At 42.0% G+C, this 26,310-nt stretch overlaps 1 protein-coding gene across 1 annotated transcript in view; it reads left to right on the forward strand.

The window, feature by feature from the left end:
* Positions 1 to 26,310, forward strand: part of LOC122811972 (beta-adrenergic receptor kinase 1-like) — a 2,445,913-nt gene that overhangs the window by 2,073,435 nt on the left and 346,168 nt on the right. The window contains exon 17 of the mRNA XM_044084173.1: positions 10,998 to 11,010. Within this exon, the coding sequence (XP_043940108.1) occupies positions 10,998 to 11,010 (13 nt within the window). The remainder of the gene's footprint in view (positions 1 to 10,997; positions 11,011 to 26,310) is intronic.

Raw genomic sequence — 26,310 nt, forward strand, 5'->3', positions numbered from 1 at the left:
TTGCAGTAACCATGTCCAAGGGAACATCAGTACCTCCCTGCAGCTGTGGCTCACTTTCAGACTTACTGTTAAAGGACAGCTGCTTCTCTGAAACAGCCACCACACTAGTCCCAGCTTCAGGTATGAGATCTCTCTGGTTCTGTCCCAGATTACTGTACCTACATGCCTGTCTCCCAGCCTGTGTATCACAGCATGACACCAAGGCGCTGCATCATCACAGTCATTCCCCATCAGGACATCTCAGGAATATTCTCAAATACAAGCTCCCCTTCCACAGGAAGCTTAGTAAATTATGACAGCTGTGCCTCGCTGTCACTCTGGGTACCACCACTCACCTCTATCCTTGCAGTCACTATGTCCAAGCAAACATCAGTACCCACCAGCAGCTGTGGCTCGCAGTCAGTTTTACTGCTACCAGGTAGAACCTTCTCTGAAACGGCCACCACACCAGTCCTAGCTTCAGGTATGAGATCTTTCTGGGTCTCTCCCAGACTACTGGACCTACATGCCTTTCTCCAAGCCTGACTACATGTCACTGCATGTACACAAAGTACTGAACTTGAAAGTCATCCCCTAGCAGGAAATCTGCAGGAAAATTCTCAAACACACCTACTTCCTCTTCTACCCTCCCAGTCAAGATGAACCCTAGCCAAAGGTATTTTGAGCAGGGTCTCTCCCAAGCTCTGACTGGAGTGAACTGCCTAAGAAGTACTGCTCTTCTCTAACCACTGCAGGCCTCACAGTGGTTATATCAGAAGCTGTGTCCCTCTTAGCAGTTACCTGTGTACCATGTACTAAGATTGGATATACATTTTAGTGATAGATTGGCACCCCATTTGTTTCTAAACAACTTACCACTGGCAGTTTGTCATCACCACTTGTTGGCTCCCTCACATTTTTTTAATCACCTTGCCTCAATGGACATTTGGCTGCTATGTGTCCCCTCTGGTTACACTTGAAACATCTAATCCCTAACCATGCACTTGTATTAGTAGTTTGCCCCATTACTGGTGTACTCTGTTGGAGTGGTTTAGGCTGCCCACCATGCGTTACCTTATGTCAATGTAGAGCACTGGGTATCCTTTTCCTATGCAGTAGTGCTGTGCTTGCCAAGTAGATATCCCCTTTTCTCCTGAACTCCTCTGCAGAGTTGCACTCACAGTCTGCTAACCAGACTCTCATGGTGTCAGGCAAAGTACTGAGGGCTTGTTCTGGCACCAAAAGGCCTGCCAGTCCCACAAAAGTGGTGACCCAACACCCAGTCACCCATCCGTGCAAGTAAGTACTTAAGTTAGCAATGTAATCGTATACACTTTCAACCGCCTTGCTTCTATGTTCACAAAACTTTTCTGTAAGCTTCAGATGTTAGTTTAAAACATTCAAGCAAGCAACATTTCATTTTATAATAATTCAAACAATCTACATCATTTAACTTTGCTACACCCTGAACAGCTTTACCATGGAGTAAGAGAGTCAGGAGCGGAACCCAGAGCTCACGGTTGACATCATATTGTCTACATACCTTCTCAAAAATATAAATTAAACTATCAAAGACATCCCATCCCTGTACTGAGGAAAAAGTTTACTGACCTGGATGGCTTTTAGGGTCCGGTTATTCCCTACCCATTACCTCCATGACCCTCTTGAAGGGTAAGAAGCTGTACTTCGTGCTGGCATTTTCTAATTTTCCTCAGCTTCTAAATGCCTGACCTCCAGTTCATATTGTCGATATTTTTCCTCAGCCTCAAGTTCATATTGGCGCTGCTTCTCCCTTTCCCCTGTCTCTTATCGTCTGGCTTCCATCCGCAGTCTGTCTTCAGTATCCAGTCAATTGGCCTCCAGTTCATATCATCTCTGCTTCTCCCTTTCTTCAGCCTCCAGTTTCAATCTCCTTAAATCTAGACTGATTCTCAGGTCCTCCAAAGTAAATGTGAACTGTCCCATCTTGGCAGGCTGCACATCGACACCAAACTGGATATTCTCTGAACAGATGGTCTGAGCTGTGGCTGAAACCAAGGCTGAAATCATTGTTTCCTTGGTCAAGTTGGCATGCACCGATCCTCTGGCTTCACACTCCTTAACCAACTGGATATTTGTCACCTTGCTAAAAATCTTCTGCTGACATCCTTGCCTGCTATCCCTGACTATCTAACTAAAAAAAATAAAACTGTAGTGGATTGAAATTCTGAATGTTTACCTTGTGGCTTTCAAGAGTGCTCACCTTGTGGCTTTCAAGAGTGCTCACCTTAATGACAATTACCCACAGGCTACTGAAATCCAATTAGAAATCCCACACCGCTGGCACCAATAAATTTGACATCCAGCTATATCCCAATGGACTGCCGTCAGTATAGGTGACGTCTTGCTGTTTCCCACTGGGCAGCCACTAATTAAATGTGACATAAGGCCAATACTTCACCGGACTGCTGACAATTAATGTGTCATCCCTTACTACCTGTGTCAGTACCTAAGGAGCTTCAATCCTCACTACTGACTCCAGTAGGAGACTCAATTAAACAGGAGCAATATTTCACAATTTTCCCCTAAGAGCACAACAGGAACATGCTCTGTTTTCCTGGGACTGGACTATATATATATCTGTCCACCCCAAATGTAACTCCCTATTACACACTTCAGAGCAGTGTGCCCCTGTTTAAGACCTCTGATACACTCACACTCAGTGAATTTAAATCTCACACATCCAAACACTTCTAGAAAAGTCTGACAGATTTCCAGCTATGTCCCTTCCCCAAAATAATACTGTAATGCTGCCACCAATCAGAGTGTCTTTGTGCCTTTCTAAAGGGTATCCACTTATGAAAATTAAATATCAAAATAAATGATAGCTATGACCAGAAGCGACCAGGCCTTCGAGGTGACCTGAGTAGTATCAAGCAGGTATAAGCCACTCTAATCTCTAAAGAAAAACACTGATTTCCATCCACAATGTAAAGTAATGAAAAACATTTAATAATTAGTAAAGTGTTTACTAGAATGTAAATCAATTACTTTCAATAAACACCAGAAGTCAATCAATGGAAATGTAAAATTAAACTGCAGGATAAAAGTTCATTATTGTAGGAAAACTCTTTTCTTAATTTTGTTTTATTTTATTTTTATTTATCAAAGCCAGTGCATTTCTTTGTGCCGGTCCCAAGCCCGGATAAATGGGAGGGTTGCGTCAGGAAGGACATACGGCGTAAAACCTATGCCAAATTACTGCTGCGGAGAACATTTCATATTTACATACCAGATCAGTCGAGGCCCGGGTTAACAATGACCGCCACCAGTACTGTTAGCCAACAGGGTGCTGGCGGAAATTGGGCTACTGTTGGCCAAAGAAGAAGAGGAGGGAGAAGGCATGCCTGAAGGCAGGAAGAGAGGAGGAAGGTTAGGAGTGTAGTACTAAGGGTAGGAACTTTGAATGTTGGCAGTATGACTGGTATAGGGAGAGAGCTAGCTGATATGATGGAGAGAAGGAAGGTTGATATATTGTGCATGCAAGAGACCAGATGGAAGGGAAGTAAGGCCAAGTGTGTAGGAGGCGGGTTCAAATTGTTCTATCATGGTGTGGATGGGAGAAGAAATGGGGTAGGGGTTATCCTAACATAACAGTATGCCAAGAGTGTTTTGGAGGTGAAGAGGGTGTCTGATAGAGTGATGTTTATGAAGTTTGAAATTGATGGTGTAAAGATGAATGCTGTTAGTGCATATGCTCCGCAAGTTGGGTGTGCGATGGATGAGAAAGAAAAATTTTGGAGTGAGTTGGATGCAGTGGTGGTGAGTGTACCCAAGGGTGAGAGACTAGTGATTGGAGCGGACTTCATTGCGCATGTTGGTGAAGTGAACAGAGGGGATGAGGAAGTGATGGGTAGGTATGGTGTTAAGGAGAGGAATGGAGAAGGTCAGATGATTGTGGATTTTGCAAAAAGGATGGACATGGCTGTGGTGAATACATATTTTAAGAAGAGGGAGGAGCATAGGGTGACATACAAGAGTGGAGGAAGATGCACACAGGTGGATTATATCCTATGTAGGAGGGCCAGTCTGAAGGAGATTGGAGACTGTAAAGTGGTGACTGGGGAAAGTGTAGTTAAGCAGCATAGAATGGTGGTCTGTAGGATGACGTTGGTGATCAAGAAGAGGAGGAGGAGTGTGAAAGCAGTGCCAAGGATTAAATGGTGGAAGTTAAAAAACGGTGATTGTGAAGGTGGAGTTCAGGGAAGAGTTAAGACAGGCACTGGGAGGCAATGAAGAGTTACCGAATAGCTGGGTAACTACAGCAGAGCTAGTAAGGGAGACTCCTAGGAAGGTGCTTGGTGTGACATCTGGACAGAGGAAGGAGGACAGGGAGACGTGATGGTGGAATGAGGAAGTACAGGAGAGTATACAGAGGAAGAGGCTGGCGAAGAAGAAGTGAGATTGTCAAAGAGATGAAGAAAGTAGACATGAGTATAAGGAGATGAGGCGTATGGCAAAGAGAGAGGTGTCGAAGGCTAAGAATAAGGCATATGGAGAGTTGTATGAGAGATTGGACACTAAAGAGGGAGAAAAGAACCTGTACCGATTGGCTAGACAGAGGGACAGAGCTGGGAAAGATGTGCAGCAGGTAAGGGTGATAAAGGACAGTGAGGGAAAAGTACTCACAAGTGAGGAGAATGTGTTGAGTAGATGGAAAGGGTACTTTGAAGGGCTGATGAATGAAGAGAATGAGAGAGAGAGAAGGTTGGATGATGTGGGGATAGTGAATCAGGAAGTGAAGCAGATTAGCAAGGAGGAAGTAAGGACAGCTATGAAGAGGATGAAGAATGGAAAGGCTGTTGGCCCAGATGACATACCAGTGGAAGCATGGAGGTGCTTAGGAGAAATGGCAGTGGAATTTTTAACCAGATTGTTTAATGAAATTTTGGAAAGTCAGAGGATGCCTGAGGAGTGGAGAAAAAGTATTTTGGTACCTATCTTTAAGAATAAGGGTGATGTGTAGAGCTGCAATAACTACAGAGGGATAACATTTATCAGTCACAGCTTGAAGTTATGGGAAAGAGTAGAGGAAGCTAGGTTAAGAAGGGAGGTGATGATTAGTGATCAGCAGTATGGTTTCATGCCAGGAAAGAGCACTAAAGATGCAATATTTGCTCTGAGAGTTGTTGGAGAAATACAGAGGAGGTCAGAAGCAGTTGCATTGTGTCTTTGTGGACTTAGAGAAAGCATATGACAGGGTGCCTGGAGAGGAGTTGTGGTACTGTATGAGGAAGTTGGGAGTGGCAGAGAAGTATGTAAGAGTTGTACAGGATATGTACAAGGGTAGTGTGACATTGGTGAGGACTGCGGTGGGAGTGACAGATACGTTTAAGGTGGTGGTGGGATTACATCAAGGATCAGCTCTGAGCCCTTTCTTATTTGCAGTGGTGATGGACAGGTTGACAGATGAGATTAGACAGGAGGCCCCATGGAGTATGATGTTTGCAGATGACATTGTGATATGTAGTGAGAGTAGGGATCAGGTTGAGGAGACCCTAGAGAGGTGGAGATGTGCTTTAGAGAAGAGAGGAATGAAGATCAGCAGGGCTAAAACAAAATATATATGTGTAAATGAGAGGGAGGGTAGAGGAATGGTGAGGATGCAGGGAGTAGAGTTGGTAAAGGTGAATGAGTTTAAGTACTTGGGATCAACAGTTCAGCGTAATGGTGAGTGTGGAAGAGAGGTGAAGAAGAGAGTACAGGCAGGGTGGAATGGGTGGAGAAAAGTGTCAGGAGTGATTTGTGACAGACTAGTACCAGTAAGAGTGAAAGGGAAGGCCTACAAGAGGGTAGTGAGACCAGCCATGTTATATGGGTTGGAGACTGTAGCATTGACGAAAAGGCAGGAGTCAGAGCTGGATGTGGCAGAGTTAAAGATGTTAAGATTTGCACTGGGTGTGACTAGGATGGACAGGATTAGGAATCAGTATATTAGAGGGTCAGCTCAGGTTGCACAGTTTGGAGACAAAGCAAGAGAGGCGAGATTGCGTTGGTTTGGACATGTGCTGAGGAGGGATGCTGGGTATATTGGGAAAAGGATGCTAAGGATGGAGCTGCCAGGTAAGAGGAAAAGAGGAAGGTCTAAGATAAGGTTTATGGATATGGTGAGAGAGGACATGAAGGCGGTTGGTGTGAAAGAGCATGATGCAGAGGACAGGAAGAAATGGAAACAGATGATCCGCTGTGGCGACCCCTAACGGGAATAGCCAAAAGAAGATGATGATGATCATCATCATCATCATTTGTTTACCGGGAAAGTCTGACTTGGAAAGAAGCTAATTATAATAACTAAGCTTTCCTAATCTAACTAAGAATACTGTCCTTGATCTAATCTAGCACGTAACAGCAAGGCAAAATGCAGTCTTACAGTTTTTGGTGATTTCTCTTTCATGCACAGCACAGTAACTGACTGCACTTCACAAACTGCTGCACTTTACTAACTGCAGTCTCAATGGTCTTATTTTAAAAAATAACAGTCTGTTTGAAAAAAATGTTTTTTTCCCTGTCAGTCAGCTGTTTAAATCACCTAGCAACCGGGGGCATTCTAATGACATCACTCACTGTTCAGCTGATTCTCCACAATACTTTAGAATGTCCCTGCCAAAATTAGAAATGCATCAAAACACTGACCGATTCTTTGAACATTCTGTGTAAACGGAAATATTTGGCATTTAAAACACGTTGAAGGTTGTGCATCAGGGCTGGAAACTCGGCACGTAAAAATCCTCTGCCAATCATTAGCGGACCGTAGTTCCGCTCTGGCGACCCCTAACCGGGAAAAGCCGAAAGACACCACAACTTACATTTTCACAATTAGACATGCTGGCATACAATACAAGTTAATCCAGAATATACACAAATCTCCTGCCAGACATGCTAACACAGATGATGGTGTTTTCATTTTCTTCACACCCCTAGCCAGGGATTGCCAGTCTCGCACAGCTGTTGACCATCTGTTTCATTTAACCAAATGGGGTCAGTCAACCAGTTGTTGACTTTGCAATCATTTGATTGCCTTTCATGTACCTTATACACACACATACACAGACACACACACACACACATACATTTTTTTTTAACATTGCAGTTATCTTTTACAGGTACCCTTACTTCCCTGAGATACAGTGATCTTGGAGATATATGGGTTACATCCTTTGGTCACATGTTCGTTTTATCAAGGCCAGATTTTCCTGTGAAAATGGTCAGTGGTTAATTGCATTGAATTATGCTAAAGTCAAAATTGTAGGAGGAAAACTAGCATAATTCACTGCATTTCTCTTACCTTGTGGTTGTGCAGTTGTGGAGTTAGCATGCATAAATTTAGGGGGTGTGGTTGCAGAACCCTCATGTCAGGGGGGTGTAATGGGTGAAGCCCTTCACATATAATGTATTCTAAACTGTTGTGCAGATCATGTTTTTTTTCAATGAGGCTTGCTATAAAAGAGCAAGTGGCATAAGCAGAGGTGCAGATTAGTATATTGGCTGAGTTACAGAGAGAAATGCATGTCATGTTAGATGTTTTCTGATTTTGTGAGCAAGTTGATGCTGTAAAGTGCATATAGTTGTAACTGTTAAGGTGATGTGTGGAAGCTTTTTGCTTTTTTTTGTCCTTCAGGTGTGTTTATGCCTAATTATTTGTGATCGCAAGTGTAATGATATTTACATTTGTGACCATTGTTTTACAATATTTTAGCTTTTTGATGTATGTGATTATAGATGAAATTGTGTTTTGCTCCAATTTCATGTATTATCAGTAGTATACTCCGTGCTGTGTTGTGTGTGTCTGTATGTGTATATATATATATATATATATATATATATATATGTACACACACTCAAGTAGCAGGGGCGTGGGCTTACTTTATTTAGCAAGTTTTGATTTTCAGTGCTAGAGTCTGACTTCACAGTTCACTGTTTCAATATTTGATTGTTGAACTATTGTGCTGGAAACAGTACGTCGTTCAGCCAGTTGTTTGTTTGCAAGTTGTATGGCTTATTACCAAAAAAGAAAAGCTTTTGAAGCAAAATTGGGGGAAGGGTAAAGCATTATGGAGTTTTGGAACAGATGAGTGCTTAGGAATGTATTTGATATTTAATGTGAAGTGGTATATAAAAGTACTAGATGTTTGCTTTTTTTTTAATCCGGAAAGGGCCCTGGCTTGTGAAATGTGTCACCATGTGTGACTGAGGGTATGCATACTGTATGGATATGTTATGAAAAGTAAAAGATTTCATAAGATTAATGTAGGATTTTTATAAATAGGAAGCTTAAATGCAGCCTTAAGCCTTCACAGAGAAGGAAAATACTGACACCATAAAAGAAAAAGAAAAATATATTGTATGTAGCTGAACTATGAGGGGGATTCTAGAGAGTGCGCGCACGCACACACACACGTATAGGAGATACATCAGCATTGATAAATTTCACCTGTTTTAGTGAATATGTGGGAGATGTGGCATCTGACTTCAGAGCAGGTCATCAAAAAGCAAGGCAGCATTTTTTTTAAGTGGGGGACATCACATAATGGTTAATATGTTAATGTCTTAACAGTACAAATGCAAGATACAGGGTTTGATTCTGACCTATGGTTATTGATTAGGCTTGTAATAGTCTGCAGAAGGAAAAAGGAATTTTTTGACAGGTTTTTCTGACTTATTTTAGAGTAAGTGAGAAATAATCGCACTACACTGGAAGTGGCACAATGTATAGTCTCTGTGGTACACAAGCTTCAAGTACATTTTCAGACTGAAAAGTGGTGGTAACACTGGTACTCAGTATACTGCAATATTCTGGATTATTGGGTCACTGAAGCTTTAAGCACTGCATTGACTGTGGTGTTTTTGTCACCAAGTGGTGGACCCATGATATGGCACATTTGTTGCTGTCCTGACTCTGACAGTTTCTGAAGATTTTCAGGCTATGGAGGAGTGTTTGTCCTGTATCCAAATTGTCATCTAGAAGTGAATACTACCACTGATTATGACATTATAGTAACCATTCTGAGGATGCTGTTGGCCATTTGTTTGTGGCTGAGAGACATTGTATGTGTGAATGTAAAGTCCTCCTATGTATGCAGTCTACCAGTGAGTGCCTCCAACTAGCACTAAAAGGTGTCATTTTGTACTCTGACATTGTTTGGTTTGATGAGTGTTGTGGTATACCCTCAGTTTGTCATGTAGATGTGCACTTCTTATAGTCATAAATGGGGCTTCACCTTTGTAACTGTGGGTAGCATGTGCTTTCTGTGCTCACAAATGAGACACTGACTGTTGCCTGTTGGTACGATACACCATTCAGAGAAAAAGGCTTATTTTCATACCTGTTTTTTTTTTCATGGTGTAGCTCTCGATTTAGCATATCTTTGGAATATCATACCTCCTCTTCTGACTTCTCTGATGTGAACATGTGCAGTTGTAATTAGCCCTGGGACTTGTAGGTATAGGTAGAAGGCTTCAGTGGCACACTGACAACAGACCTTGGGAAGGTCATTATCTAGTAACTTATCAATAATGCAAACCAATTATTACATGTCTTAGCATATGCATATTAACATATGCCTTTGTTTTATGTATATGTTAGGAACTAATGTGTATGCACTATTTCTGTTATTTTCTGTTATTTTATTTGTTTATTTAACATTTGTTAAATGGAGTAAATCACTTTTCACACATTACCAATTGTGCAGGCTGGGTCTCTGGGTGTAATTGGAATACAAATGAGTAGTATGCAAAACATTGCAAGTACACTGAAATATAAAATATGAGTTGTTAATAAGACATGTCGATAAATGTTATAGAAGTACAGAACATGAATTTTCACTTCGAACATAACATTGTAAATCATAACATAAAGACGAATAAATGTATTACTAGACATCATATTTACAGAGCTTAGTATATTTCATTTGTAGGAAAGAGAGTGAAAAGTTTAATAAGTAACTATCTGAAAGAGTGAGTGCAGGAGAGATCAAGTGATGGATGAGTGACATTGGCATCTGGCAAGTATCTGGAGGTGGGATTTTTAGCTGGGGCAAGAGTACAGGGTAAGATGCATTGTCTTTGATGTCTTCTGGGATAGAGTGCTATAATTTTGTGAGCCAGTAGGGAAAAGCAGTGATCTGTGCAGTAGGGTTTTAATTTTATGGGGTTGTAATAGTGGAGTTTGACTTGGATTTCTGAGACTGTAGGCTGGTGATGGTCTTATTAATTTTGCAGCTTGATGGGGGACTATTTTGTTAAGAAATTTGAAAGTTGTGATCCATAAAGAAGGTCTAATATTTGTTTCACTGGTAGTCAGTTAATTCTTTCAATGGTTTTGCAGTGGTGTCCCTGCACTGGGGCAAGGCTGGTGAATCTAGATTTTTATTGCTGAGAGTTTAGATTGCAGAACAGCTGTACTTGGATGTGGACGCTACTAGAGGTAAGCTATATTCTCTTTGGGCTACTAAAATGAATACCTTGTTCCTGTTAATGTCCTGGTTACTTTGATAAGAAATGATGAGATTTTTGTGTCCCAAAGGAGTAGTGAGTTGATATTTTCTTTGTGTTGTTTAAGTGGTGAAGTTGAGAGATGAGTCCAGCCAGATGTCTTGGCAATTAAAAAAGTAAATGTTTTCTGTGGGAGTGTTGTTATGGTTCTCTATTTGTTGTGAAGTTTGGGTTTTAAGTTTTTGTTTAGTGTCAAAGAACATAATCTGATTTATATATATTTCTATTCCTCACTCTTGGGTCTTGGAGCAAACATCGGATCCAAGCCTGCAACTTTTTAGACAGCTTCTAGGCTCGAACCTCTCCCACTCCCATGATTCCTTGCTGCACTCTAACCCCTCATATCTTGTTTGCCGTGCTAAGCTCCAGACACTGATTCTTGGCTGGAGTTCCTGTGTGGGATAAGTAGTCTTCTGTCAACAGAATGTCAGGAATTTCTTATTTTTCTTAGTAGTGTTTAGAGTAGTTATTGGTAGAGTTAGTTTTAGTTCCACCCCTCCTGTTTAGTGTTAGTTTGTGTGTGCGTGTGTTGGCACCTTTTTTATAGAGCGACCGTTATTTCTTGCTGTTGCCGATAGTTTTTTTCTGTTTAGCTGTTAGTATCGATATTTTTCTGTAGGATATATATATTTTTTTCTCTTTAGACTAGTGTTGTGTATCAGTCTGTTTCTCCTGTTTTTTTAGGCTAATGCTAGTTCTAATGACTCTGAGTGTGCATGTCCCTTTGATTGCAGGTCACCATGTCAGTTAAGCCATCTGGTTTTAAAATGTACTCCTCACGTGGTCCGAAAATGCCTGTTCCGATTCGCACGAGGAGTGCCTTTATTGTTTGGGTACCAACCACCTGGAGGTTGAATGCGACATTTGTGCCACATTCAACACCAGGGCTTTGGTCAAACGCTGAAACAACTCTAGAAAGAGTTGGCTTAAGGCAGGGGGGGGTCCCTTGGCTCAGTCCCCTGCTAAGGCTGGACCCTCAGAGCACAAAAGGAAGGCCCCCTGCTTCCTCTTCCAAAAAGGCGAGGCTGTCAGATCCTAATGCCTTGGATTCAACCCCAGCCTCGACTCAGTCAGATCTGATGCCCTCGGATCCTAAGACCAGTGACTCCCACAGATCCAGGGCTGCTGCTCTGAGGCCTTCAGATCCGAGGTCGCAGGAACCCACCCCTGGATCCAGGCCTCCAGTTTGAGGCCTTCAGATCCAGTCAGATCCAAGCCAGCCACGGCTCTGAGACATGTGATATCCAAGCTCTCGGATCCTGCCTTGTCATCAGATACGAAGAGGTCGGATCCGGGATCCGTTTTGGATCAGACTATTGTTATCAAGGATTCCCCCTCAGGTTCTGGCTTGGGGCAGTCTCCTTCTGTGTCTAGTCACAGAAGTCGCTCCTTAGAGGGGAGGTCCTCGGGATCTTAACAACCATCCCCAGCTAGGTCCTCTGCCTCCTCTAGATCCTCCAGGGGTTTCCTCCCTTCTGATGTGGACAGGATGATGAGGTCCTTTCTCAAGGTTCATATTGAGTTGGAGCTTCTTGCATACCCTTCCCGTCCGGCTAGGGGGCCATCTTCTACCTCCTCGTTGGTTTCTCCTCGTTCAACCAGGTTGGTTTTGGACTTTCTGGCCCTGGATCGTACAAGGAGGGAGATGGGGATTCCTGGGGACCTTTCTGTCACTACCCCGTCCGAGTCCCTGACTGCTCCTGCTCGGCCTCCACCTGGGAAGGCAGAGTCCTGGACCCAAGCAATCAACCCAAACTCCATGGTTGAGGGTTCTGGATCTGTTTTTTCAGACCAGCCCCTTCCCCTTAGTGCTTTGGCTCTCAATAGTTTGGGGTCAGTATTATCCGGAGGTCCAGAGGTTCTGGCCTGCTCTGGTCCTTCTCACTAGGCGAGCCTTCTTGCCGGGAGTGCAGACGAAGCTTTGTCCTGTCCTTTGGCTTTCCGGTTTGTAGAGAGGACCTTTTTCTCCCAGAAAGTTTCCTGCCTGGCCTTCCAGGGATCATCCTAGCCCCACCTTGCAGACCCCACTCATCTTGTCTCAGGTTTGCCCTTTTGAACAAGCCTTCAGGTGGGAGCTGCCCCACTTGTGGTCTCCCTCTCTTTTGAATTTTCCCCTGAGCCACCCCTGGAGGGAGGTTCCTTGGAAGAGATTGTGTAAGAGGAGACACTTGGACTCCCCTACTGAGTCTCTCACTGAGGATACAGGCCTCGATGAAGAGGACAGGTCCCCCAGTCTCCACCCGAGGATATCTCCTTTGGGGACACCTTGGAAATCCTTAAGCTTAGGGGTGGTTAGTCTTCCCTCCCCCATCCTCCGAGGAGTCCATCTGCCCATCTTTCTGAAGGTTTCGGGATGGGACCATATACCGCCTGCCCCCCCCCCCCCCTCACGAACTTGTAGACCTTATTGCCAGCTGTGCATGGAAGGAGCCGGATACTGTGGAGCCTGTTCCCAAACATGCTGACAAATTTCTTAGTTCAACTTCTGACAAGCAGTTCTGGTCAAAAGACATGCCAGTCAATGCAATAGTGGTAGCTGTCACCACCAAGAAAAAGCTGGCGGAACAGAGCATGTTCGTTCATCCCCCAACCATGAGTCCCAGGAGATCGACAGCCATGAAAAGCGGGTGTTCACCTCAGCCACTTTTGGACTGCGGATGCTCAACAGCCTAGCACATTTCACCCGACTTCAAAGGGACCTGGTCAAGGAGCTTACCACATCCCTTTCTGAGGTACTGCATGCTGGGGAACTAAGCAAGGTGTCCCCCAAGCTATCCAAACTTTCTGCCCTTGCCAATTCATCAATGAGGCTGATTGCCAACGCGATGGAAGGAGCCTCTCAAGTGGCCGGCACAAGCATCGTTATTCACCATCACCCATGGCTGCACCTTTGCAGAGTCCTCTAAGGCATCTTTCACCAACACCCCCTTCAGTGGTTCTACCCTGTTTGACCCTTCAGTCAAAGAGAGTCTCGCTCGTAATCAGCAGGAGGGCAAAACATTGTTGACTGTGGGAATCAGGTTTTCCACCCCTCAATACTCCTTTTCCAAGATGCAGCGAGGGGCTAGGAAGATGTGGTTTCTCGAATCACAGTCTGCCTTCCAGGATGCTCAAAATGAGCTCCCCTCCAGAGGCCGGGGGAGAGGGTTCAATGGCAGATGCCCCAAGGGCAGCGGGGGGTCCAGAAAATCAGGGCTCCAGGGAACCCTTCTCTGAGAAGTCCCAACAATGCTCCTGAAGTGCTGCCTGACTGTCTTTCCCTGGAGGCAGTCGGGGGTCGTTTGTCTTTGCACCCTTTGCCCCGGGCAAGTATTACAAAAGATCATTGGGTGCTAAACTTAATTTCCAGGGGTTATTCTATTCCCTTTTCTCACCCTCCCCCAGCCAGGAGATACCTCCCCAATGCACCACCCCATCAAAGGGAGCTAGCTCAGGAAGAAGTACTCAAGCTACTACAGAAGAGAGCTATACAAGAGTTCCCCACAGGACAATGAGAACCCGGAACTTACTCTCGCTTCTTTTTGGTGCCAAAGAAGATGGGGTGGGCTTGCATTTAGTCCTGGACCTCAACGAAGCATCGCCTGGCCTCAGTACCTACTACAACTTTTTGACCAGCTAGGCATTACAGTGAACCTCCCCAAATCCAACCTAACTCCATCTCAACATCTGGAGTTTATCAGGATTCATTTGGACACTGTGTCCGTCGAGCACACCTCATCAGATCTCGTGTTCAATGTCTTCTCAACCTGTCTCATCCCCAGGCCCACCTTGTTCTCAGGTCCTTAGGGTCCATGGCGGTGGTGATCTATCTAGTGGCATCAGCCAGGTTCTACATGAGAGTTCTGCAGTGGACTCTACCGGTTCACTAGTCTTCCCTGGTTCATCCCATGTCAACTCTGATCTGCCTCACTCCTGTGTGCAGGTGTCATCTCCTTTGGTGGATACGGTCTCTTGACCTTCTAGCAGGCAGACTATTCTCTCTTCCTTCCCCCAGAACCACAGTGACCACGGACGCTTTCCTGTTAGGGTGGGGGGGGGGCATTTTCAGGGACAGACAGTCCAAGGCATGTGGTCCGAAGCAGAGACCAAGCTGCATATCAATGGCCTGGAGATGAGGGCAGTTTTCTTCATGTTGCACGCTTTCCAGGACTGCCTTCCTCCAGGTACCATTGCATGTCACACGGACAACATGGCTGTTGTGTGGTACATCCACAAGCAAGGGGGCACATGTTCATATCTGCTTTGTTGCGAGGCCATGAGAGTGTGGGAATGGGTAATGTCCTTGGGGCACTTTCTCATTGCAACACACATTCCCGGGGAGTCCAACATGCTGGCGGACAGACTCAGCAGGGGAATTTTGAGTCCTCATGAGTGGTCCTTGAATCCTTCAGTGGTGAAAGAGATCTTTCTTTGCTGGAGTCAGCCAAGCTGCGATCCGTTTGCTTCCCCTGTCAACCACAAATGCAGTCGGTATTTCACCTTGATTCCCCCAAATAGGAAGTGCCCCAGGGATAGGGTTACCAGATAACCTGCAAACTCAAAGGAGGACACCAAAGGTCATAAAGGAGGACAAAGGAGATTACTTCCTGTTCTGCTCACGAAAGACAGTGTAGTCCTGCTACAAATAATTTGTTACAGACACAGGGGGCACCTGGACTGCTGTACAGTAACATTTCGATGTGCAATTACATTAAGCTGGTGGTTTGCTTCAAGAACAAAATAACCAATTTATTACTGAACAGTTTGATGGAGAAAATAACCAATTCATCACTGAATAGTTTCATGGAAAATATAACAAATCCGCTACTGAACAGGATCAGATCTTTAAAATACTAAAGAGTTAAGGCATGTTGCTTTCTTCTTCATATAATGGTACTGCTAGAAGTTTACTGCTCATAAATACAGAAGCTTAATACCAGAGTACATGCAAATCCCCACAGTGTATTGCACCCATAGGCGCTCTCATATCCTTGTTTTACTAATTTAAACCCAAATGCTCTTTATGCATGCCCTGAAATACAGAAATTAAAATAAAAGGACTCCATAAATCTAAAACTCACTTTCTTTCAGTTAATAAACCATCTTCTGTTCTACAACAATATGCCTACCTAATAATGATCCTGGTCTAAGATGCAGTATGAATTTGCAGTGCTTTCTGAACTTGTTGACAACCACATCATGTAACCATGGCAGGGACTACAATCAGACTGTGTGTTACAATGAAAACTTCATAAAACGAGTCATTAAAATAAAAAGTTATAATAAAACTATGTATTTTTTATTTCTCAGACAAGGCGACTTTTCGCAGTAGTTCATCATTCTCAGCAACATAGGCGCAGATCTCTAGACAAGAAACGTTCTTAAAATTGTACTTTGTAAGAATTCCTCTGACAGAATCAGCAGACAGTCTATTTCTTTCTTTTTGTCCACTGTGCGTTGGTCAAGGAAAATGCTCTTTCAACATTGGCATTGTGCCCAGGAATGCAAAAGAAAAATTCACAGATTTTAAGCAGCTCTGAATAAGTGGCTTCATTTGCACAACTTTAAAAGTATGAACACCAGTGTTCATGGAGACTGTTAAAGAACTTGTCATCTTTCTGGCCTATGAATGGTTTCAGGTTGCAGTACTGGTCAAACAACTGTACATCGTCTACAACAATATCCTTTTCGCTCATATACTGTACGCATGGCGACAGATCATCAAATGTAGTCTTTCACTTTGTTTAAAAACATCCAACAAAAGCACTGAAATTCATCAAAGGGTGTTATCCACTTTCCCAAATAATGCACCCTCGGTACACGGACTGAACCTCTGTCATGAATGTCTTGCATTCTTCATCTCAGCCATCTTCACGCAGTTTTTTCAGAAGTTCTCTCACTTTCAGGGAGATAAAAGTTTCACTCTGTCTGCTTAGCAGAGTTTGCTTTGTTCACTGATGCTACAAACCTCCAACACTGATGTTTCTTCCCTTTCAATAGCTTCAGTTTTCGCCTGAAATACTGACATCAGCAAATGCAAAAACCACAAGTATACTTCTGAAAAACTGTTCTTGAAAAAAATTCTTTATCAGCACCGGTGGCTGATTTATGCTCAAACTATGCTTTCAGCGCAGGGAATAACTGCAACAGCCTCTCAATTGCTGGAAATAGGCTGAGTCATGTGGTTTTGCTGTGGCACAGCAACTGCGGCCAGTTAACATCAACAAATTCACAGAAATCGTTTAGAGCCCCTGTGCGAACAGTATACACAAAAAAAAAAGTTGAACAACTTCAGCACAATTGCTTTAACATCAGCTGCCATTAAATCTGCACCATGTCTAATACAGTTCAACTGTGAAGTAACATTCTTGCCGCCTTTCCTGTTGATGCCCCCAAAGTTCACGTTTGCATTGTCTCCAGCAAATGCAACACATTTGACGACAGGCTCAATTTCTCAAGGTTTTCCAGCAGGTAACTGCATACTGTTTCAGACGCTTCATTTGACATGCTGTTCAGTGCAAGTAGTGTAGTTCTACCAGCTTTGCAATTAAAATACTGAATGATTATTGGGAATAATTTCTCTACACCGTGGTTACTGGCACGTGTTGCATTTCCAAAGCAGTTAATGCCATTTAATGACTTTAGTACTTCTATAACAGTGTGAGGACCAATGACATTGTTTATAATTGCCTTCGTTTTTGTCCTGGCACATGTAATATTTTTAGCAGTTTCAGAGTCACCAAACAGCCTACGCATTAGACCAGCAGTGCAGTCCATAGAATTATATGACTGATGATGAGGTAATGTTACTTCTGCAGCACGTGTCTTCAAAGATTCTGCCAAATGTCTTTGTTGAAAAAAATGATGTGTTTTTTGCAGCCGTCTTTACCTTGTTTCAGTATTTTTCATTGGTAACATGTCATTCTAAGTCAGTGGTACGCTTGTTTGCAACGGACACGTAAGAATCACAAACCAAACACTTTGCTTTGTTTTCAGTACGTCCTTCACCAAAGCATGGATACTTTGTTTTCATGTGGTCCAAGAATTTATTTATTTTATTTTTATTTTACATCTGTTAACCGGGCTAGTCCAACTGGATCAGTATATCCAGTTGGACTAGCCCGGTTAACAAATGTAAAATAAAAATTAAATAAATTCTTGGACCACATGAAAACGAAGTATCCATGCTTTAGTGAAGGACGTACTGAAAACAAAGAAAAGTGTTTGGTTTGTGATTCTTACGTGTCCGTTGCAAACAAGCGTACCACTGACTTAGAATGACATGTTACCAATGAAAAATACAGAAACAAGGTGAAGACGACTGCAAAAATCACATCATTTTTTTTTTGCATTTCCTCTTAGTGTTACTGCTGGATGACAGTTTTAGATAAGACTCCAATAAAAAGAAATGACAGGACTGTTACAGAAGTATAAAATGTTACAGAGTCTCTGACCCTCTCTGGAAACTGCACAGCGAAGGAGATTTAATGCAGTATTTTCTCTCAGCCAATCAAAGCCGTGCTGTTCGGTGTACATTTATAAAGCTTTAGTCGGATTTCTTGTGCTAAGAGGTTGAAAACTGTGGTCAGTATCCTGGCAAACAAATGTTAATAAATAAATTATAACAGAAAGCTTTAAACAATATAAATTAGAGTTTACATATAAATTATATTTACTCTGTCTTCTAATTCTAGTTAAGCTACTAAATATTGTAGAAAAAGTTTAAAAATTAAGCAGTCATCCTTGGCAAAGGTTACGGTGAGTTCTGCCCATGTCTGGCAATTACACATGGTTATGTGGGCTACATAGTCCTGACTAAACCTTTGCATGGTTAAATAAATCTCATCATAACCCACACCCCTTTCATAATGGCCTGACACCTGTCAGAATGTTTTCTAAGCAGCATTGTGGCTGTGTTTCTAGCTTTCATTATGGGGCTTATTCAAGCTTCCATTTTATTTATTTTACTTTTGTTTTACCCGAGTTCCTGCAACTCACTTTAGACGGAGAAAAAAAAACTTTTTAGCTTAGGTCCAGGGAGAAGAGCTCCAACCAGGGGCGGCCCGTGCTATCGGACTGCCGGACTGCAGCCCTCTCAACTTCAGAGTACTGATAAAATAAAAAATAAAACGGAAAAAAAATTTTAAACTTCGCGCATGCGCACTGCTGCTGAGACAGTCTAGTGCATGGAGCATGCGCACAGCAGTCCTGATTGAGAATCATGGACAGGAGCGCTCCCACAAGTCTATGCAGTTTTAAACTGCATAGACTGCCTGGGGAAACGTGTCGGGGTCGGACTGCAACGTCGGCAGTCAGGGGAATGATCGGATTGGAGTTTGCTGCAGGGGAAGATCTCGCGACGGGCAGGGTCGGATTTGTGGGGGATTTACTTACTGGATGTATGGTGGCTGCAGTCTCGTCGGGATTTACTGGATGTATGGTGGTTTTGCAGACAGGGATTTGGATTTACTACAGGACCAGGTGTGTGTGTGTGTGTGTGTGTGTGTGTGTGTGTGTGTGTGTGTGTGTGTGTGTGTGTGTGTGTGTGTGTGTGTGTGTGTGTGTGTGTGTGTGTGAAAATGTCTCGGGTGGGATGTACTGGTGATTAGACTCATGGTGGTGTGGTAGGGAATACCTCAGGCTTGAACCCTGTACCTTGTATGCAGGTGTTAAATACCTGAATTCCCTACCCACCACCATTTGTAAAAAAAATGCAGATTTTTGCCTCATATTTGATCTGATCTATTCCTCATAATATCTGTGGTTTTTAAATATTGCAATGCTTGAAATTTGATGGTGCAGTGGTAGCATTGATGCCTCACAGCTGTAGGTTCTTGGGTTTGGTTCTTGGCTGGGGTGCCTTCTTTGTGGGGTGTCTGTATCTTCTCCCTGTGTTTGTGTGGGTTTGCTTTTGTGTCCTCCCATGTTACAAAGACATGTCTGCATTATTTCTTCCTGGGCCTCTGCTGAGAATTGTTTTTTTTTGTTCCAAGTCAGACTGTCCTGATAACAAATGTTAAATAAAATTGACAGGCATTTGAATTTCAGACTTCAGGTTTCTGAATGTTTAATTCCTTGCATATTTGATGGTGCAGTGGTAGTATTGTTGCTTCACAGCTATAGGTTTTCTGGTTTGATTCTTGCCTGGGGTGCCTTCTGTGTGGAGTCTGCATCTCCTCCCTGTATTTGTGTGGATTTGCTCTGGTGCCCTGTCATTTTACAAAGACGTGTCTGCAGTATTAATCCCTGGGTCTCTGCTGAAAATTGTTTTTGTTCTGTCAGCAGTAAAATTGACAGGCATTTGAATTTCAGACTTCATGTTCTTCAGAATACATAGTAACACAATCTTTTTTTTTTCTAGCAATTTTCTAAGTTTATAAGATGAATATTTGAAATTTGTCCCTATTTTTGGGACTGTATTCCCCCATTATTGGCTTCGTCCGGGTTTTTGTGCTAAGGTTGACCGCTATGGCAAGAACTGAATTCACTGAAAATGTTTGAGGGCTGTGTTCCCTCGTTACTGGGTTTGTCCAGGTGTTTTGTACTAAAAGGTTGACAGCTATGGTGAGAACTGAATTCACTAAATGATAGCCATTTAAGTTTCAGTCTTCCTCTCTTTTACAAAGCAGCTGATGTGGCGTAGTGGTATGTTACTCTGACTGTTTTGCTCAGGGACCTTGGCAGTAAAATGTATGGTGGTAACACAGCATTTTATTCTAGCAACTTTCCAAGATTATACAAGCAATGTTTAATGTGTCCCTGGTTTTTGGGCTTTTGACCCCCCCCCCAATACATTTTAGCTTTTTCCAGTTTTCTTGTGCTGCGAAGTTGAGATGCAGTTGAGTATTGAGTAGATTTTACAAGGAGCTGAGAGCTGCAGGGGAACAGAAGTTTAGTGTTTTGCCTTGTTACTAGCACAACAGGTTGTGTACTTGCTTTTGATGCAGAAGGCTGTGGGTTCTACTCCCACAAGGGGTGGATGCTGCCGTACTGAGAATGTTCTCCTTGGTGAAGATACTAACTATGAGTCTGTTATCAGTTTGCCATCCATTTCCTCTTGCAATATTATTACTAGCTTATCATTTTTTAATGTAATATAGGCAATTTATTCCTGAGGGGCAACAGACATTTTATTTTTCGATGAAACCATGAAATATAAAGGTGATTGCTAGCAGCAACTTCTTCATTAGTTACAAATTTCTTTAATGTGGAATTATTTAGATGACTTTTACTTCAGAGATTGTGCATATTTTATTTACTGATAAAGGTGGACTGTAGAATTGTGCATATTTACTGATAATGGTGGACTGTAGAATTGTGCATATTTACTAATAATGGTGGACTGTAGAATTGTGCATATTTACTAATAATGGTGGACTGTGGAAGTCTGAGTAGACGTTTTTATGATAAATGTTCTGAACTGGGCAGTTTTGCCATTATGGGTGCATACGTTTTGTTTCATTGCTTACTGGAAAAATGTTCAAAAATTTAAAACACCCTCTAACAACTGTACTGTATTGTACAAGGAATATAATTTTAGTACAGTGAGGAAGTTGTATCAAAGAGCACATGTATGTTTCATATGCAAGGGGCCTATAATTTGAAAACAGCCCAAAATTAATCTTTATCTGCCACTGGCAAAATGCATTTTCTTTGAATGTGGGTTTCAATGCTGTTTCAATGAATGTGAGTTTCAAGGGCAGAGAAGTTTTAATGCTAAGTTTTCATTGTGAGACTGCATTGCTTTGTTTAGCAGATGACTTAGTGTTTGTGCTGTAAAATACACAATAAAACTTTCAAATGAAGTCCAACTCATCATAGAAGTAAAGCAGTATGCACATTAGTGTTTATGGTAAATGGAGTGAAATAGCCAAGTAATGGTTCATTGGAATGGCTGCAGGGGCTCCATTCAACCATGATTGTGTCAGGGGGGAAGGGCAGCAAACTCAGACAGGCCCAACTGAACTATACCTCCCAACTGTCCAGATTTTCAAAGAATGAATAGATTTTTGCTTCTTATTTTTGGTTTGATCTTCATAAAATTTGTAGTTTTCTGGCAAATCATTTAGGAATTAAGTCACTAAATAATGATACACTGAGTTTCAGACTTCATAACCTTCAGAAAAATGCATGTTAAAGTAAGAGCTGTTCTATCAACTGTCTCAATTTATACAAGAACAATTTTTAGTACTGTTGATATGTGCCCCCAATATATTTGGGCTTGTTCAGATTTACTGCATTAGCAGGTTGAGAGGTACATGCAAATAAATTGCTTTATAGAATTAGGCATAGCCAACCTCTCAACTGTCCCTGATTTTGGCTCAAAATGTTGCTCTTCCCCCTAATAATCCCTCTGCAAAATAACAATTTTGGAAGAAAACATGGAGAGTTTACAATTAAGAAATAACTGTAATAATCAGAGTTATAAATTACTTGAAATGCATGTAGATTCTTTTATTTTGTCAGCTGCTCAAGGTAGCAGTACTAATTAAAGTGTCCCTTCTTTGACAAGTTCCCAGCTGTATTGTGTGTCTATTTTATATTTTTGCATCACATTTTTGGTCCATTTTTCATAAAATTGTGTTTTTTGGCAAATTAGTGACAAATCACTAAAGACTGAAGTTAGAAAATGACAGACATTTGAGTTTCAGATTTTATACCCTTCAGATTTTATACCCTTCAGAAAATTCATACTAATGCAAGACCTATTCTATTATCTTTCTAAGTTTATTAGAGCAATATTTAAAAATTGTCCTTATTTTTGGGCCTTTGTCCCACTTCTGTGTATGGCTTTGTCCAGATTTTTTGCTCTTGAGGTTGAGAGGTATGACAAATGTGTCAGGGCCATCACAGTCAGCCAGAGACGTTTCAAATTGTGACATACTTGCTGCACTCCACTCCCCCATGTAGTGACTCTGGATGTGTCCAAGCAAGGCAAGGAGTAGTTATGCAGTGTGTCCTCCCCATCCATGGTAGACACAAGTACTATAGTGGCTTTTCATCTGTCCTTGATTTTGCAGAATGGTCTGGTTTCTGTCATATTTTTGTACTGTTGGTTTATGCTTATTACTCAGATTTATGCTTATTACTCAAAGTGCCTGTTGCTCTGTGTTTAAGTAGCAATGCATTAATGACCATAAGGTAAGCTTGTCTGAGATCGTACTTTGCAAGTAAGCTTTAATAAGCATACTGTTAAAGAATTGCCAACATTGAAAGCCTTTCTGTTGTTGCCATGCAGAGAATACTTGACTAGATAATGTATAAGCCTTGGGTATTAAAGGACAGGATTCCATTATTTTAAAAAGCTCATTACACTTGTTGGAGACTTCCAGTTATCTCTACAGACTTACTTTACCCGTAAACTAAACAGAATGCCAATCATGTGTGGTCCATAACCTGTACAGTAATCCTTTAAGCAATGTATCTTGAGCTTGTTTCTTGTTTGCTTTTCATTTTTTACTTTGATTTTCCCCATGAAACAAGTTGTCAGGCAGCAGGTCTTTTTTGGATAAGAAACATTTTTACAAGTGGGGGCATCACAGAGATTTCTACTTTCAGCATGTTACTTGGTACTTTAATAAAGCTGAATATATTATAATTAGAACTGCAGTGCAAGGAGAAGTGGTTTGAGTTCAGTGCTTCTGTTTTTTCTTATACTCTATTTTGACTGGCATTCCAGTAATGTATTTAAAAAGTAATTTATTTTTTCATGCCTCACAACCTTTTGTTTCCATCTAGATATTAAGTAAGCTGTCATGCAGCCAATGCATTGAAATATTTTTATTCTTCTACACTTATTTTTGTCTTCATTGGACTTTCATAATGATGGTTTGCCACCCAGGGCAGCGTATTTAATTAAAGTTAGTTTTTGTGGTTTTGAGCATAGCTCCTCCCCTTTCTAGTTGACCACACCCCTTCCCCTTGACCCCACCCATTCAGCTGTCTCCTGCAGCCCCCCTGTGATTTGAAGTCACCAGCCGCCACTGGCTCCAACATATTAAAAACATTTTTAACAAACCTTCAGTATATACATGATCAGATATGAAATGACATAGATTAAGAATTACTCAAACTTGCTAATTATTTTATAGTCATCTTAAAATACGGACAGAAAAGTATTACAGTTTTGCAAAGCTGGAATTACAACAGCAGAAAACAGCAGGGCCAGTTGTTCCTTTTACACACAGCTCCAATCTCTACTGCCTACCCCACCCACAGTATCTGATTTGATCTTGCAATATTAAAAGCAAAAACAGCAACAAAAAGATGATACTGTCATCAAGGTAAGTATTCTTTTTCTTCACATAAACAATACTCAGAGTTCAGAGCTCAGGTCGCTCTTACTTCACTCGAATGCACATTACTCTTGCAAAGCAAGCCAGAACTGCAGTCTTTCCATTCACACGTAGGCATTACCCCCATCTCAAATGCCTGCCTTGAGAATCTGCTTTGAGCCTACAAGGTTTAAACTAATGAAAATAAAAGACCACAGTTACATTACTGTACTTCTTTCACATCACGTAGCCAGGAACTTGCAAGTGATCTTACTTCAGTTCACCTATACACACTTTACTCATGCAAGAATTGATTTTGTTTCAACAATAAAACATCAACAAACAATTCTAATGTATCTTGTCTAACCCTGCAAAAAGATAAGTTGAAAAAAAAAAAAGTCATCCGCAAACAGCCCTCCAGAATACACTGCATAGCTAGTATCTCTTTGACACCTGCCCAGGATATGACCATGCCAGTGTATTATGTTAAAAAAAAAAAAAGAAAGAAAATCAGCAACAGTCCCCAAAACACATTGCCTCCCTATATATATGGTTAACCCTGCCAGGATGTATTCAAAAAAGAAAGCATACCTCTCAAACAACTGTACAGATTTTTGCATCATATTTTAGGTCTTTTTCTCATAAAATTGTGGTTTTCTGGCAAACCATTAAAGTTTAAAGTCAGAAAATAATGTCAGACATTCGAGTTTCAGATTTCATAACCCTCAGAAAATGTATGTTAATGCAAGATCTGTTATATCAACTTTTTAAGTTTGCAAGAGCAATATTTAAAAATTGTCCCTATTTTTGGGCTTTTGTCCCTCCATTATTTTTGGCTTTGTCCAGATTTCTTGCTCTAAGAGGTTGAGAGGTATGAAAGAAAGTCATCAACACTGCCAGTGTATTAAAAAAAGAAAATCAGCAGTCCCCATAATACATTGGCTCCCTAGTATGTGGTTTAACCCTGCCAGGTTATAATACATATTAGAAAAAAAAGTCATCAATGGCCTTTAAAACACACATAGTATTAGTATAATCTGGTTGGCCCTGCCGGGGGGGGTACTTACCTTGAGCAGTAATACAATGGTCGACCCCTATTTCTCCACTCTCTCCCTCTGTCCCTTGCAACTAAAGCACAGTAAGAGAATACGAGAGTAACAGGACTAAGCAGCCGCATCACGTATACAGATTACTTGACAGACTTCTGACTTTGCAGTCCCGTCAGGTTCCTGTTTCTTGCAGTTAAACCGCAATGACTTTTGGGCATCTGCATAGATGCCTTCGGTCTTCTCAATCCAGACTGTTTTTAAAACAGTCTGGAGAGGAAAAAAAGATATTTTTGAAAGCCAGACATTTTTCCCTTTTTAGGCAATGTCTGCCGGATGGAGGACACAATGCCGAAAAGGAGGACATGTCCTCCTTTTGCCAGACGTCTGGTAACCCTACCCAGGGATGCTGTGATCCATGATTGGCCCCTGGGTCTTCTTTATGCCTATCCCCCTTGCCTCTCATTCTCAGAGTCCTTCAGAAAGCCATTCGCCTCAAGGCCACTTTGATCCTCATCGCCCCTTTTGGTCTCGACAGGTGTAGTTCCCCCTTCTTTGGCCTCATTTGAAGTACCCCCTTGGGTACTAGATCCCATTTAGAATCTAATTTCCCATTCCTCTCAGCTTCTGATTCCCAAACTACAGGCGCTTTGGCTGACTGCATGGTTTATCCACTTCCAGTTATCCTGAATTAGCCCAGGCTACTGTCTCCTGTTAAGAACATTATCGTGACCGCTCAGAAGGCTTCCTCTAGCAAGATTTATGCCAGTTAAGTGGAAACTGTTTTCTGTTTAGGCTAGGCAGCACAGTCTCGATCTGGATTCAGCTTCCATATCAAATATCTTACTCTTCTTAGCTTTGCTGTTTCAGGATGGAGCTAACTTCTCGACTATCAAAGTGCAGTTGGCAGCCATTTCCAACTTCCACATTTGCAAGGACCCCACCTTCTCCTCTCATTTGTGTAAAGCCTTTTTAAAGGTTTTTTTTTGCTCTGACCTCCTGTCATGGATCCTTCCCCACCTTGGGACCTTTCCTTTTTGCTGCAGTCTCTCTCACACAGTCCTTTCAAGCCTGCCACCACATGTGACATCAAATTCTTGTCTTGGAATATGGTGTTTCTTGTAGCCATAACATCAGCTAAAAGAGTTTTGGAGTTGCAGGCTCGTTCTATCAGACCGCCTTTCATGGTTTTTCATAGACAGAGTGACCCTTTAAACCATCCCTACTTTCATGCCTAAGGTTGCCACATAAGCAAATTTGAACCAGTCAATGCAATTACCAGTCTTTTTTTCCTAATTTCGCTAATAAAGGGAAATATCTCTTGGATACGCTAGATGTGCGTAGACAACTACATTTCTACCAAGCTAGGACAAAGAGTTTCCACCGGTCTAACCAGCTGTTTGTGGCATTTTCTCTTAACAGAAAGGGTCAGGCAGTGTCCAAAGTAACTGTCAACCATTGGATTTTGATGTGCATTTCCTTTGCTTATTCATCTAAAGGTT

The sequence above is a fragment of the Protopterus annectens genome, chromosome 9.part0, assembly GCF_019279795.1.
Source record: "Protopterus annectens isolate FY-2018-M chromosome 9.part0, PAN1.0, whole genome shotgun sequence".
Taxonomy (NCBI): Eukaryota; Metazoa; Chordata; order Ceratodontiformes; family Protopteridae; genus Protopterus; species Protopterus annectens.